General features: G+C 52.1%; 1 protein-coding gene across 3 annotated transcripts in view; it reads right to left on the bottom strand.

Annotated features, from left to right (window-relative positions):
- The window catches only part of SLC5A9 (solute carrier family 5 (sodium/sugar cotransporter), member 9), a 78697-nt gene that overhangs the window by 15750 nt on the left and 49832 nt on the right, over positions 1-13115 (bottom strand). Inside the window, exons 3-9 of one of the 3 annotated variants that reach the window (XM_012000344.1) lie at positions 3936-4040; positions 3732-3806; positions 3453-3617; positions 2212-2317; positions 1237-1317; positions 711-916; positions 371-506 (exon numbers count right to left, since the gene is read on the bottom strand). In XM_012000344.1, the coding sequence (XP_011855734.1) occupies positions 371-506; positions 711-916; positions 1237-1317; positions 2212-2317; positions 3453-3617; positions 3732-3806; positions 3936-4040 (874 nt within the window). The remainder of the gene's footprint in view (positions 1-370; positions 507-710; positions 917-1236; positions 1318-2211; positions 2318-3452; positions 3618-3731; positions 3807-3935; positions 4041-13115) is intronic. The other 2 variants (XM_012000345.1, XM_012000346.1) reach the window with 2 other exon arrangements.

Genomic DNA, 13115 nt, shown 5'->3' with positions numbered 1-13115 from the left:
CCTCCCTCCCTCCCTCCTTCCCTCCCTTCTTCCCTCTCTCTTTTCTTTTCTTTTCTGTTCTGTTCTGTTCTTTCTTTTCTTTTTGACAGGGTTTCTCTTGCTCTGTTTCCCAAACTGGAATGCAGTGGGGCAATCACAGCTCACTGCAGCCTCAACCTCCTGGACTCAAGCTCCTGGACTCAGGATCCTCATCATTCCCAAGTAGCTGGGTATATGGGTGCACACCACCATGCCTGGCTATGTGTTCTTAATAGACAAACCTTGCCAACCCCTGCTCTGGTCTAACATTGCCGAGGGACAAATTCCCATTCTCCAGACACTCCTTGAAAGCCCCAGATCCCAACACCCAGAGAGCAAGACTCACTCTTACCTGGGAACAGGGCCCGGCTGATCATGCCAGGCATGACGATGAAGAACATGGGGAGGATCTTCAGGTAGCCCCCCAGCACGGAGCCTCCCTTGGCATGAGACAGACTCTTGGCCGAGAGAGACCGCTGCACAATGACCTGAAAGGACAGCAAATGAGGAGTGCAGCTCAGGTTGAGGAAATGCTCACTAAGCCACAGGTGAGCCCTGACACTGGGCATGACTGTGCCCCTACTCCAGTCCAGTCACAATCCCAGAATGAGGTCCAACCCTCTGTGCATGCAGGCGCTGGGTTTTTCTGCAGGAAGCCACCCCACTTCAGGCTAAGCCTGTCTGGGGATTACCTGGTCTGTGCACCAACACCAGGTGGCCAGCACTGTAAGCCCGAAAATGAGACCTGGCCAAGGGATGTCCCCGCTCACAGGGTCCCGAAGCAGGTGGAAGGCATCGGGCCGTGGGAGGTGACAGGTGGTGTTGGGGACTGTGACATTAGGGATGGCCTGCCTGTACCGCTGCTCCAGGCCTGGGTACCAGCCCACATCCTGAAAGCCTGTGAGGAGACAGTGAGTGAAGCAGCCCTGAGACCCCACTGAGCCTGTCACTCAGCATGTCCAGCCCCCAGCCTCATGTGGGCTCTCAGGTTGGAACTGACGTGGGGATTGGGGGTGAAAGAGGAAGATGGGGCTTGGGCTCAAGACCCTTGGTTTGAAGTAGCGAGAACCCTGATCTTTGGGAGCCGCAGCCTGGAGAGGGGACATGGCTCACATGGCTCTAAGCACTGGAAAGTTTCAATCGAACTCTGGAGGTGACAGAGACAGGACAGAGAGGAATTTAAGAATGATGGTGGGGTGTATTTAGGTCTCTTCTTACCCAGAAACATGAGGACCAGGGCTCCCCCAACCATGATCGCCGTCTGCAGAGCATCTGTGTAGATCACGGCCGTGAGGCCCCCTGGGGACCCAAGGAGAGAGCTCATCAGTCAGCACCAGTTTGGGGTCCTCTCTGGCTGCCTGCTCTATTCATGGCCACACTGGGGAGACCAGAGAAGACACAGAGCCCTCTTAGCAGGGGAACTCTGGCCACCTGCCTTTCTCCACACCCAGTGCTCCCCTCTCTCCCTCCCTGGCAGGATGCCGGCTGGTCACAGTCAAAGGTGCTGGGGTCCCTTCTTTCTGTCTTGACAGCAGCTGACTGTGGCCATCACGCCACAGCTCTGTCTTATTGTTTAATATCCCAAGTCCATTCCTTGGCTTGTAGTTCTGCCAGGAATACTCCCTGCTTTCTCCTCCCAATGTCCATCTAAATGCCCCCTACCCCGTCTCTGGACCCCAACTTAACCATAAGTAAGGCTGTCCTCCCATGCTGGTCTCCCATGGTGCCCAACCTTGTGTGAGGAGATTTAGAGGAAACAGGAGGAGGTGGGTTGTGGTCTCTGCCTGGGGCAGCCTGCAGTGACTCTGGCTTGGGTCATAGTACCCCTCTCTACCTTGCTCCCTGGGCAGTTAGTATTTTCTGGTATTTATTACTGTCTGTCCTTCCCTCTCTCTGCTTGACCCGTTCCTCCTCCCATTTCTGCCCTTTTCATCCCCCTGGTCTCTGTCCCTGTGTCTTTCATTCTGTTCCCCTGTGTTCTTCTCTTCTACTTCTCTGTCTCAGCCTTTCTTTGTCTCTACCTCTCCTATTTCTCTTTCTCTCTGTCAGCATCAGTGTTATGTCTCTCTGTCTCTCTTTGGTTGTCTCTCCTTCAGTCTTTCTCTCTGGGTGGTCTCTGCCAGTCAAAAGCTTCCCTCTTTTCCTCTTCCTGTCTCAGTCTCGGCAGCCCAACATGACCTTCCCTCTGCCTACCTGCAATGGTGTAGATGGCAGTCACCACCAGCAGGATCCCTGTGGAGAGGTACAGGTTCCAGCCCAATGCCATCTGGATGAAGAGAGCTCCAGAGAAGATATCAGTCTGCAGAGAGCCAGGACCCAAGAGGCCAGGACACCCGAGGCCCTCAGTAGGGCTGTGTGGACACGTCACCTGCCTGCCCAGCAACACCAGGCATCCTCAGCCCTCGTCACATGATGAAAATGAGCTTTAAGTGCTATGCTAAAGAGTGTGGGCTTTATCTTGCAGACACTGAGGCACCATGGAGGCTTTAAAGCAGAGAAGTACTGTATAAAGTCCCAAAACTGAGAAAAATTTAATTGCGTAGTCTGCTAGATGTGAAGGGAGTGGTGAGGAATTAAGTGGAAGACTGAGGAAGTGAAGGAAGGTGCTGGGCTGGAGAAGAAGAGGCCATTTAGGAGAAGAGAGGAAGAGCCAGAGAGTTACTGGCTGCTCCCTGGCAGAGCAGAGCCTACTTGGCTGCCAGATGGCCCACGGCTGACCCAGTGCGGCAGGAGCCCTGGTGCAGATAGACATGGATGTGACTCATCAACATACTTGGGTTTATTAGCAGACAAGGGCTTATAGCCTGAGCCTAAGCTGACTTAGGGTGATTCTCAAACATTGGTGGAACAAGGGCCTTAAAGTGTTTTTCAGCCCTGGACCTGGCAACGGAGTGACTCAGTTCCCTTTAGTGTGTGCTTGTGGGTCCCATTCCATGATTGTTTTGTGAACCTGTTACAGGGTTTAAAACATAACAGAGTGGAAGGAGACTGGACTGGGTCATGGAACCCACACTTCAGTTTCAGTTCTAGAGCTAGCCCTCTGTGTGGGCTTGGGCAAGTCATTTGACCTATCTAGGTTTGTTTCCTGAGTTTAGGTCAATAGAGGAGGATTAAAGACTTTTCTAACTCCAAAAATCTCGGCAACTAACGCACAGTTGATGAATGAATAATCCATTAATGAAAAAATAAATGAATGAACTCTGGATGGTGATTTCTTTGAGTGTAACGGCTGTCGTTCACTCCAAAAACATTTACCATTAATCTCTGAGTACCCCAGTGCTGAGGGGGAGCATGTGCTAAAGGTTTCTAGGTCCTGCCTTCCTTTTTTTCAATGGATTGTCAGCTTCCCTTCAGCAACACGCACATGGTGATGCACTCAGCAATTCCCGAATCAACATTTCCAGACACAACGGCCACATTGTAATGACACCTACCGAGATCTTGGTGAAGATGTAGAGGATGAGAGACAGGACAGACATGTACACCTGGATCCTCTGGCCCCCAAATCGCTTCTTCAGGTACTGTGGCATTGTGACCACACCCGCTGCGATGTACACAGGGACGAAGACCCAGCCGAGGGCCAGGAGCAGCCAGGTTGCCTGGAAGAGTGGGGAGAAGAAGATATCCAGGTCCTGGATATAGACAGAGGGGCGGCTTCCCACCCAGAGGCAGCGCTGTGCTGTGGGAGGCCCCCAAACAGAGAAATAAGGGACCTGGGACCTGACCCCAGTCCTCCCGTGTGACCTTGCATGGATCCCTCTGTCTCCTCCAGACCTTGATTTCCTCATCTGTGAAATGGATTCTCAATTCACCATGCAGCCTCCTAGGCATCCCTAAGGATCCTCCCAGCACTAATGCCAGAGACAGAGGTGGGTTAGACTCTCATTATTCTGGAAAAACCAAACCAGCTTCCTTACGTTCCACTCGAAGCCACCCACGGCGAGGCCTCCGGCAGCCCCTGTCCCAGCCAGGCCGATGAATAAGCCACTGCCCACATTGCTTGACATCAGAGATGCTCCAATCTGCAAGGCACAGTTGAGTCAAGGGTCAGGAGTCAGGAGTGATCTGAATGAATCTGGAGTGAGGACCATGAGTAGTGAGGGGGCATGAAGCTGATATTTATTGGGTACCCACTGTATGCCAGGCGCTGCATTCATAAATACATTCAATTCCACAGATATCCGCAGGGAGGGGTATTAGTCATCCCGGGTTACAGAGGAAGGAACTAATGTAGGGAAAGATGAACTCGCTGGCTCCAGGTCACCCAGTGAGTAAATGGTGAAGTGGAAAAAAGGGGAAAGTGGGAAGTAAGCCTGGAAAGTGGGGAGTGTGGACCTCTGCACTGAGGCCATGGGTCTGAGGGCCTCCAAGGGAAGGAAGCTGAAGGGGATAGGGAAGCCCCACAGGAGGGAAGGAAAAGTCCTCCTGCCACCCCAGGGCGAGCCAGGCAGAGGGTGGAGCCGAGGGACTGAGCACAGGCCAAGTCGACCTCTGAGCTGAGTTAGTTCTCCAAGGGGGCAGCCAAGCACTTGGGAGGCAGTAGAGAGTGGTGATGATGGTGAGCATGATCAGGGCAGTCAGGGCCCATGCAGCATCTCCAGGAACCAGCCGGCCTTCTGAGTATGGGGACTCATTTAATCCTCACCACAACCCTCAGTGCTACTTTTATCCCCATCTTACCCATGAGTAAACTGAGGCATAGATAGGTAACTTGCCCAAGTCTCAGAACTAGTAAGTGACCAAATTAAGATTCAATCCCTGGCTCTCTGGCCCAGTAACACTACATAAATGGTGCTTGCCACTTAATGCACACTTGGTCAATATTATCTCTTATTGTTAGATGGGATCCCTGACTGGGAGGGGAGAAGGGGGAGAGGAAGGGGCTCTGGAGCCTGGGAGGAGGCCTAAGGAGACCTCGGGGAGAGGGCTGGGGCAGCTGGGGGCAGAGCAGTGTTCCTTTTTGTATCCTATGTCACCACAATAAAATCACTTCCTCTATCAACACCTCAACTTCTTCACCTATACAATGTGGGACTCACTTCCGCCCAACTTCCTGTTCTTTCAGAGGTGCTTTGAGAGAGAAAGTGAGAGGAGAGGAAAAGCACTGAGAAATTCAGACAAAGGCAGTCAACAGTGTAAAGGCACAGAATGAGCAACCGGCCTGACATTGCTGAGGCCCTGGTGCTAGCGCCTCTGACACGTGCACATGCACACTCACATGTGCACTCACATGCACACAGGCACAGTACACACACTTGCACTCATGCACACACAGGCATGGTACACTCTCACATATGCACACACACTCTGACACACACATGCACTCACACACACAGGCACGGTACACACACTCACATGTGCACACTCACACTCTGACACACACATGCACTCACACAGGCATGGTACACACTCTCCCACATGCACACACATACTCTGACACACATGCACTCACGCACTTGCACAGTCACACATGTGCACTCACACACATGCACATGTCCTCATACCTATGCCCTTACGCACACAGGTATGCACACATATGTACACACGTGCACATACATTCACAAAGCACACACACACAAGCACACTCATGCACACAGTGCCCACACTCACATGCATACACACTCACACATGGAAACAAATTCACACAGGACTCACACACACACACACTCTTCCTCAGGCGGTCCCAGGGTGCTGGTAGGGCTGGGCTGGACCACCCAGCCAGAGCAGAGAACACCAGGCCTCCTGCTTCAGGGGAAGAAGCCTCCCCCAGGCAGTTCTTGGAGCAGTGAGGCACCTCCACCCCCACCCAGCCCAGGGTTTTTAACCTCACTTCCCCTGCTGCTAACCCAGGAGACAAACAACATCAGCAGGGGAGGCGTGGGGAGGGCGACCATGCAGGCCTCTCTGGAACAGGACGGGCGACTGCACCTTCTGCTCTCAGCCTCCAAGCCACACACTGTTCACGGGGCACAGACTCAAGGCAGGGCAGACGCCCAGACAAACCCTCCAGCAGTGCTGGTGGGACTGAGCTTTCCCTCCCCAGAGCTGGTTCTCACCCTGGCCTCAGGCTGGACCCAGGTCTCAGGTGCAGGAGGCACAGCTCACAGCCTGGCCTACCAGAGGATGGGGAGCACATCCTCTCTTTCCCACTGGGTGTGTGCTCTGTGTTTGGGGTGCGGTGGGAACATGGGAGTGCCTGCTAAGGCCTCCCTCTTGTTCGGAGGCCTCAGGTTCCTCACACTAATCGTTAGGCCAGAGCTCAGTTCTCTGTAGGTTGACCAGGCAGTCAGCAGGGCCCCTGGGCTTCTCCTGAAGTGATCAGAGGAACCTGCTCTGTCATGCTTCTTTCTCCTCCTTTCCTTCATTTCCAGGGCTGTGATTTGGGGGGCACTAGCTGAAAAGAACCATTTTGAAGGGTTTTTCCTTTCTCCTGATGAGAAGGTGGCTGGTAGCACCAGTGACCCGCACACTGTTCCTGAGCTGCCAGGCCTCAGCTCCCCGCCATCCCTGGGGATTCTGTCACGCTGGACAGCAAGAGCTCCCTGCCCCTACTTCTTCCTGTCCCAGATACCTAAACTTTCCAGAGAGACCTGAAGGCCTCCTCTGTTTCTGCTACTCTTTAGCGAGTCTGTGACCATTAGAGAGTGGGGAAGGTGGTGAGAACGAGAAGGGTGGGGAGAAGGGGTGAAGATGGCTGGTCATGTGAGTGTGCATGAATATGTGCCTGAGTGAGCATGTGTAAGTGTGTAAATGAGCATGAGTATGAGAGTGTATGTGAGTGTGACTGAGACAGTGTGTGTGAGAGTGTGTGAGTGCATGAGAGAAGGTGTGAGTGTGAGAATGGGAGGGTGATTGTGTGAATGAGTTTGTAAGTACGTATGAGTGTGGGCATGTTTGAACGTGTGTGGGTGCCTATGTGAGGGTGAGAGTGCTGTGTGTGTGTGAAAGTGTGGGAGTGTGAGTATGGGAGTGTTGTGAGAGTGTGGGAGTGTGACTGTGGGAGTGTGAGTGTGGGAGTGTGTGTGGGAGTGCTGTTTGTGAGAGTGTGGGAGTGTGTGAGGGTGCTGTGTGTGAGTGTGGGAGTGTAAGTGTGGGAGTGTTGTGAAAGTATGGGAGTGAGAGTGTGGGAGTGTGAGTGTGAGGGTGCTGTGAGAGTGTGGGAGTGTGTGAGGCTGTCGTGTGTGAGAGTCTAGGAGTGTGAGTGTGGGAGTGTTGTGATAGTGTGGGAGAGTGTGAGGCTGCTGTGTGTGTGAGTGTGAGTGTGGGAGTGTTGTGAGAGTGTGGGAGTGGGAGTGTGAGGGTGCTGTGTATGAGAGTGTGGGAGTGGGAGTGTGAGAGTGCTGTGTATGAGAGTGTGGGAGTGGGGGTGTGAGAGTGCTGTGTGTGAGAGTGTAGGAGTGTGAGTGTGAGGGTGCTGAGTGTGGGATTGTGAGAGTGTGAGAGTGCTGTGTGTGAGAGTGTGGGAGTGTGAGTGTGAGCATGCTGAGAGTGTGGGAGTGTGAGTGTGGGACTGTTGTGAGTGTGGGAATGTGAGTGTGAGTGTGGGAGTGTGCATGAGAGTGTGGGAGTGTGTGGGAGTGCTGTGTGAGAGTGTGGGAGTGTGTGAATGTGGGAGTGTGTGTGAGAGTGTGGGAGTGTGTGGGAGTGCTGTGTGAGAGTGTGGGAGTGTGAGTGTGAGGGTGCCGTGTGAGTGTGGGAGTGTGTGAGTGTGGGAGTGTTGTGTGTGAGATTGTGGGAGTGTGAGTGTGGGAATGCTGTGTGTGAGTATGAGAGTGTGAGTGTGAGGGTGCTGTGTGTGAGAGAGTGGGAGTGTGAGTGTGGGAGTGTTGTGAGAGTGTGGGAGTGTGAATGTGAGGGTGCTGTGTGTGAGAGTGTGAGAGTGTAAGTGTGGAAGTGTGAGAGTGAGAGTGCTGTGTGTGTGAGATAGTGTGAGTGTGAGTGTGTGGGAGTGTGAGTGTGAGGCAGCTGTGTGTGAGAATCTGGGAGTGTGAGTGTGGGAGTGTGAGTGTGACACTGCTGTGAGTGTGTGGGAGTGTGAGTGTGGGAGTGTTGTGCATGAGAGTGTGGGAGTGTATGGGAGTGCTGTGTGAGTGTGGGAGTGTGAGTGTGGGAATGCTGTGTGTGAGTATGAGAATGTGAGTGTGAGGGTGCTGTGTGTGAGAGTGTGGGAGTGTAAGTGTGTGAGTGTTGTGAGAGTGTAAGAGAGTGCTGTGTGTGAAAGTGTGGGAGTGTGAGTGTGAGAGTGCTGTGAGAGTGTGGGAATGTAAGTGTGAGGCAGCTGTGTGTGAGAATCTGGGAGTGTGAGTGTGGGAGTGTGAGTGTGATGCTGCTGTGAGTGTGTGGGAGTGTGTGGGAGTGTTGTGAGAGTGTGGGAATGAGAGTGTGAGTGTGAGGGTGCTGTGTGTGAGAGAGTGGGAGTGGGAGTGTGGGAGTGGGAGTGTGGGAGTGTGAGTGTGAATGTGGGAGTATTCTGTGTGAGAGTGTGGGAGTGTGTGAGTGTGGGAGTGTGAGTGTGACTGTGGGAGTGTTGTGTGTGCGTGTGTGAGTGTGGGAGTGTTATGTGTGAGAATGTGGGAGTGTGAGAGTGTGGGAGTGTGAGTGTGGGAGTGTGAGTATGGGAGTGTCATGTGTGAGAGTGTGGGAGTGTGTAGGAGTGTTGTGTGTGAGAGTGTGACTGTGAGTGTGGGAATGTGTGTGAGAGTGTAGGAGTGTGATTATGGGGGTGTTCTGTGTGAGAGTGTGGGAGTGTGTGTGAGTGTGGGGGAGAGTGAGAGTGTTGTGTGTGAGTGTGAGTTTGAGTGTGGGAGTGTGAGTGTGAGTGTGGGAGTGTTATATGTGAGTGTGAGTGTGAGACTCCTGAGGGAGTGTGAGTGTGGGAGTGTTGTGTGTGAGTGTGGGAGTGTGAATGTGGGTGTGGGAGTGTGTGAGTGTGGGAGTGTGTCAGTGTGGAAGTGTGTATGAGTGTGAGGGTGAGTGGGAGTGTGGGAGTGTTTGTGAGTGTGGGAGTGTGAGTGTGGGAGTGAGTGTGGGAGTGTTATATGTGAGTGTGAGTGTGAGTGAGACTCTTCTGTGTGTGAGTGTGTATGTGAGTGTGGGAGTGATGTGTGTGAGAGTGTGGGAGTGTCAGTGTGGGAATGTGCATGTGTGGGAGTGTGAGTGCGAGTGTGAGTGTAGGAGTGTTGTGTGTGAGAGTGTATGAGTGTTAGTGTGAGTGTGGGAGTGTTGTGTGTGATTGTGTGAGTGTGGGAGTGTTGTGTGTGACTGTGGGAGTGTTAGTGTGAGTGTGGGAGTGTTGTGTGTGAGTGTGTGAGTGTGTGAGTGTTGTGTGTGAGTGTGGGAGTGTTGTGTGTGAGTGTGTGACTGTGGGAGTGTGAGTGTGAGTGTGGGAGCATGAGTGTGACTGTGGGAGTGTGAGAGTGATTGTAAGTGTGGGAGTGTTATATGTGAGTGTGTGAGACTCTTCTGTGAGTGAGTGTGGGAGTGTTGTGTGAGTGTGGGTGTCAGTGTAGGAGTGTGGGAGTGTGAGTGTGAGTGTAGGAGTGTTGTATGTGAGAGTGTGGGAGTGTGAATGTGAGTGTGGAAGTGTGAGTGTGGGAATGTGAGTGTGAGTGTGGGAGTGTTGTGTGTGAGAGTGTGAGTGTGGGAGTGTTGTGTGTGAGTGTGTGGGAGTGCTATGTGTGAGATTGCGGGAGCGTGTGAGCGTGGGAGTGTTGTGTGAGAGTGTGGGAGTGTGGGTGTAAATGTCTGTGAGTGTGAGTGTGGGAGTGTAAGTGTGGGAGTGTTATATGTGAGTGTGAGTGTGAGACTCTTCTGTGTGAGTTTGTGAGTGTGGGAGTGTTGTGTGTGAGACTGTGGGAGTGTGTGAGTGTGGAGATGTGAGTGTGAGTGTGGGAGTCTTCTGTGTGAGTGTGAGTGTAAGAGTGTTGTGTGTGAGTGTGGGAGTGTGAATGTGAGTGTGGGAGTATGACTGTGAGTGTGAGAGTGTTGTGTTTGAATGTGAGTGTGAGCATCAGTGTGAGTGTGGGAGTGTTGTGGGTGAGAGTGTGGGAGTGTGTGAGTTTGTGAGTGTGACTGTGGGAGTGTGAGTGTAGGACTGTTGTGTGAGAATGGGAGAGTGATAGTGTGAGTGTGGGAGTGTGGAGTGTGAGTGTGAGAGTGTGGGTGTGTGAGTGTGAATGTGGGAGGTTTCAGTGTGAGAGTGTGAATGTGGGAGTGCTGTGTGAGTGTGGGAGTGTGTCAGTGTGGGAGTGTGAGTGTGGAAGTGTGAGGGTGAGTATGGGAGTCTTCTTTGTGAGTGTGTGAGTATAGGAATTTTGTGTGTGAGAGTGTGGGAGTGTGAGTGTGAGTGTGGGAATGTGAATGTGAGTGAGTGTGGGAGTGTGAGAGTGAGTGTGGGAGTGTTATATGTGAGTGTGTGTGTGAGACTCTTCTGTGTGTGAGCATGAGTGTGGGAGTGTTGTGTGTGAGAGTGTGTCAGTGTAGGAGTGTGAGTGTGAGTTTGGGAGTGTGAGTGTGAGTGTAGGAGTGTTGTGTGTGGGAGTGAGAATGTGAGTGTGGAAGTGTGTGTGTGGGAGAGTGTGAGTGTAGGAGTGTTGTGTGTATGTGAGTGTGGGAGTGCTATGTGTGAGATTGTGGGAGTGAGAGTGTGAGTGTGGGAGTGTGTGTGAGTGTGGAAGTGTGTGAGAGTGTTTTGTGTGTGTGTGAGTGTGGGAGAGTGAGTGTAAGTTTGGGAATGTTATATGTGAGTGTGAGTGTGAGACTCTTCTGTGTGTGTGAGTGTGGGAGTGTTGTGTGTGGTGAGTGTGGGCGTGTTGTGTGTGGGATGTGGAATTGTGTGTGACTTTGGATATATGAGAGTGTGAGAGTGTTGTGTGTGAGTGTGAGTGTGGGGGTGTGTGAGAGTGTTGTGTGTGAGTGTGGGAGTGTGAGTGTGAGTGTGGGAGTGTGTGAGTGTTGGAGTGTTGTGTGTGAGTTTGAGTGTAAAAATGTGAGTGTGAGTGTGGGAGTGTTATATGTGAGTGTGAGTGTGAGACTTCTGTGTGAGAATGTCAGTGTGAGTGTGGGAGTGTTGTGTGTGAGTGTGGGAGTGTGTCAGTGTGGGATTGTGTGAGTGTGGGAGGGAGTGTGGAAGGCTTGTGTGTGAGTGTGAGGGTGAGTGTGAGTGTGGAAGTGTGAGAATGAGTATGGGAATATAATATGTGAGTGTGAGTGTATGACTGTGAGACTCTTCTGTGTGTGTGAGAGTGTGGGAGTGCTGTATGAGATTTTCAGAATGTGAGAGTCAGTGTAGGAGTGAGTGTGAGTGTGGGAGTGTGAGTGTGACTGTAGGAGTTTGTGAGAGTGTGGGAGTGTGAATGTGAGTGTGGACGTGTGTGTGAGTGTGAGTGTGAATGAGGGAGTATGTGGGAGTGTGTGTGACTGTGGGAGTGTGTGAGTGTGAGTCTTGGAGTGTGAGTGTGTGGGAGTGTTATATGGGAGTGTGAGTGTGAGACTTCTGTGTTTGTGAGTGTGGGAGTGTGTCACTGTGGGATTGTGAGTGTAACTATGGGAGTGTGTGAGTGTGGAAATGTGTGTGAGTGTGAGGGTGTGACTGTGGGAGTGTTGAGTGAGTGTGGGAGTGTTATGTGTGAGTGTGAGACTCTTCTGTGTGTGTGAGTGTGGGAGTGTTGTGTGTGAGAGTGTGGGAGTGTGTTAGTGTGGGAGTGTGAGCATGAGTTAGGAGTGTTTGAGTGTGGGATTCTGTGTGTGAGTGTAGGAGTGTTGTGTGTGAGTGTGGGAGTGTGAGTGTGAGTGCAGGAGTGTGAATGTGAGTGTGAAAGTGTTTGAATGTGAGACTGTCAGTGTGAGTGTGAGAGTGTTGAGTGTGAGAGTGTGGGAGTGTGAGTGGGTGTGAGTGTGGGAGTGTCAGTGTGTGTGTGAGTGTGAGAGTGTTGTGTGTGTGTGTGAATGTGAGAGTGAGTGTGGGAGTGTTAGTGTGAGTGTGGGAGTGTGTGAATGTGAGAGTGTCATGTGTGAGTGTGGGAGTGCTGTGTGTGAGTGTGAGGGTCAGTGTGAGTGTGGGAGTGTTATATGTGTGTGTGAGACTCTGTGTGAGTGTGTGAGTGTGGGAGTGTTGTGTGTCACTGTGGGATTGTGAATGTGAGTGTGGGAGAGTGTGAGTGTGGAAGTGTTGTGTGTGACTGTGAAGGTGAGTGTGAGTGTGGGAATATTGTGAGTGTGGAAGAGTGTGAGAGTGAGTGTGGGAGTGTGAGTGTGAGTGTGGGAGTGTGTGTGTGAGTGTGAGTGTGGGAGTGTGAGTGGTGTGTGAGTGTGGGAGTGTAAGTTTGGGAGTGTTATACGTGAGTGTGAGACTTCTGTGTGTGAGTGTAAGAGTGTTGTGTGTGAGTGTGAGTGTGGGAGGATGAGTGTGAGAGTGTCTGTGTGAGAGTGTGTGGGAGTGTGTGTTGTGTGTGTGGGAGTGTGATATATGAGTGTGTGAGTGTGGGAGTGTGTTAGTGTGGGAGTGTGAGTGTGGAAGTGTGAGTGTTGTGTGTGAGTGAGTATGAGTGTAAGTTTGGGAGTGTTATATGTGTGAGACTTCTGTGTGTGAGTGTGTGAGTGTAAGAGTGTTGTGTGTGAGTGTGAGTGTGGGAGGATGAGTGAGAGTGTGTGTGAGTGTGGGAGTGTGAGTGTGTGTGTTGTTTGTGGGAGTGTTATATACGAGTGTGTGAGTGTGGGAGTGTTGTGTGTGAGAGTGAGGGAGTGTGTCAGTGTGGGATTGTGTGAGTGTGGGAGTGTGAGTGTGGAAGTGTTTGTGAGTGTGAGTGTGAGTGTGGGAGTGTGTGTGTTGTGTGTGTGAGTGAGTGTGAGTGTGAGTGTGGAAGGGTGAGTGTGTGAGAGTGCAAGTGTGTGTGTGAGTGTGTGTGGGAGGATGTGAGTGTGGGAGTAGGAGTGTGAGTGTGGGAGTGTGAGTGTGAGAGTGGGAGTGTGAGTGTGGGATGGTGAGTATGAGTGTGGGATGGTGAGTGTGAGAGTGTGAGTGTGTGAGTGTGGGAGTGTTGTGTGTGAGTGTGAGGGTGTGTGTGTGAGTGTGAGAGTGTGTGAGTGTGAGTGTGGAA

This window comes from Mandrillus leucophaeus, unplaced genomic scaffold, assembly GCF_000951045.1.
Source record: "Mandrillus leucophaeus isolate KB7577 unplaced genomic scaffold, Mleu.le_1.0 Scaffold626, whole genome shotgun sequence".
Taxonomy (NCBI): Eukaryota; Metazoa; Chordata; class Mammalia; order Primates; family Cercopithecidae; genus Mandrillus; species Mandrillus leucophaeus.
This window is presented reverse-complemented; position numbering and strand designations above follow the sequence as displayed.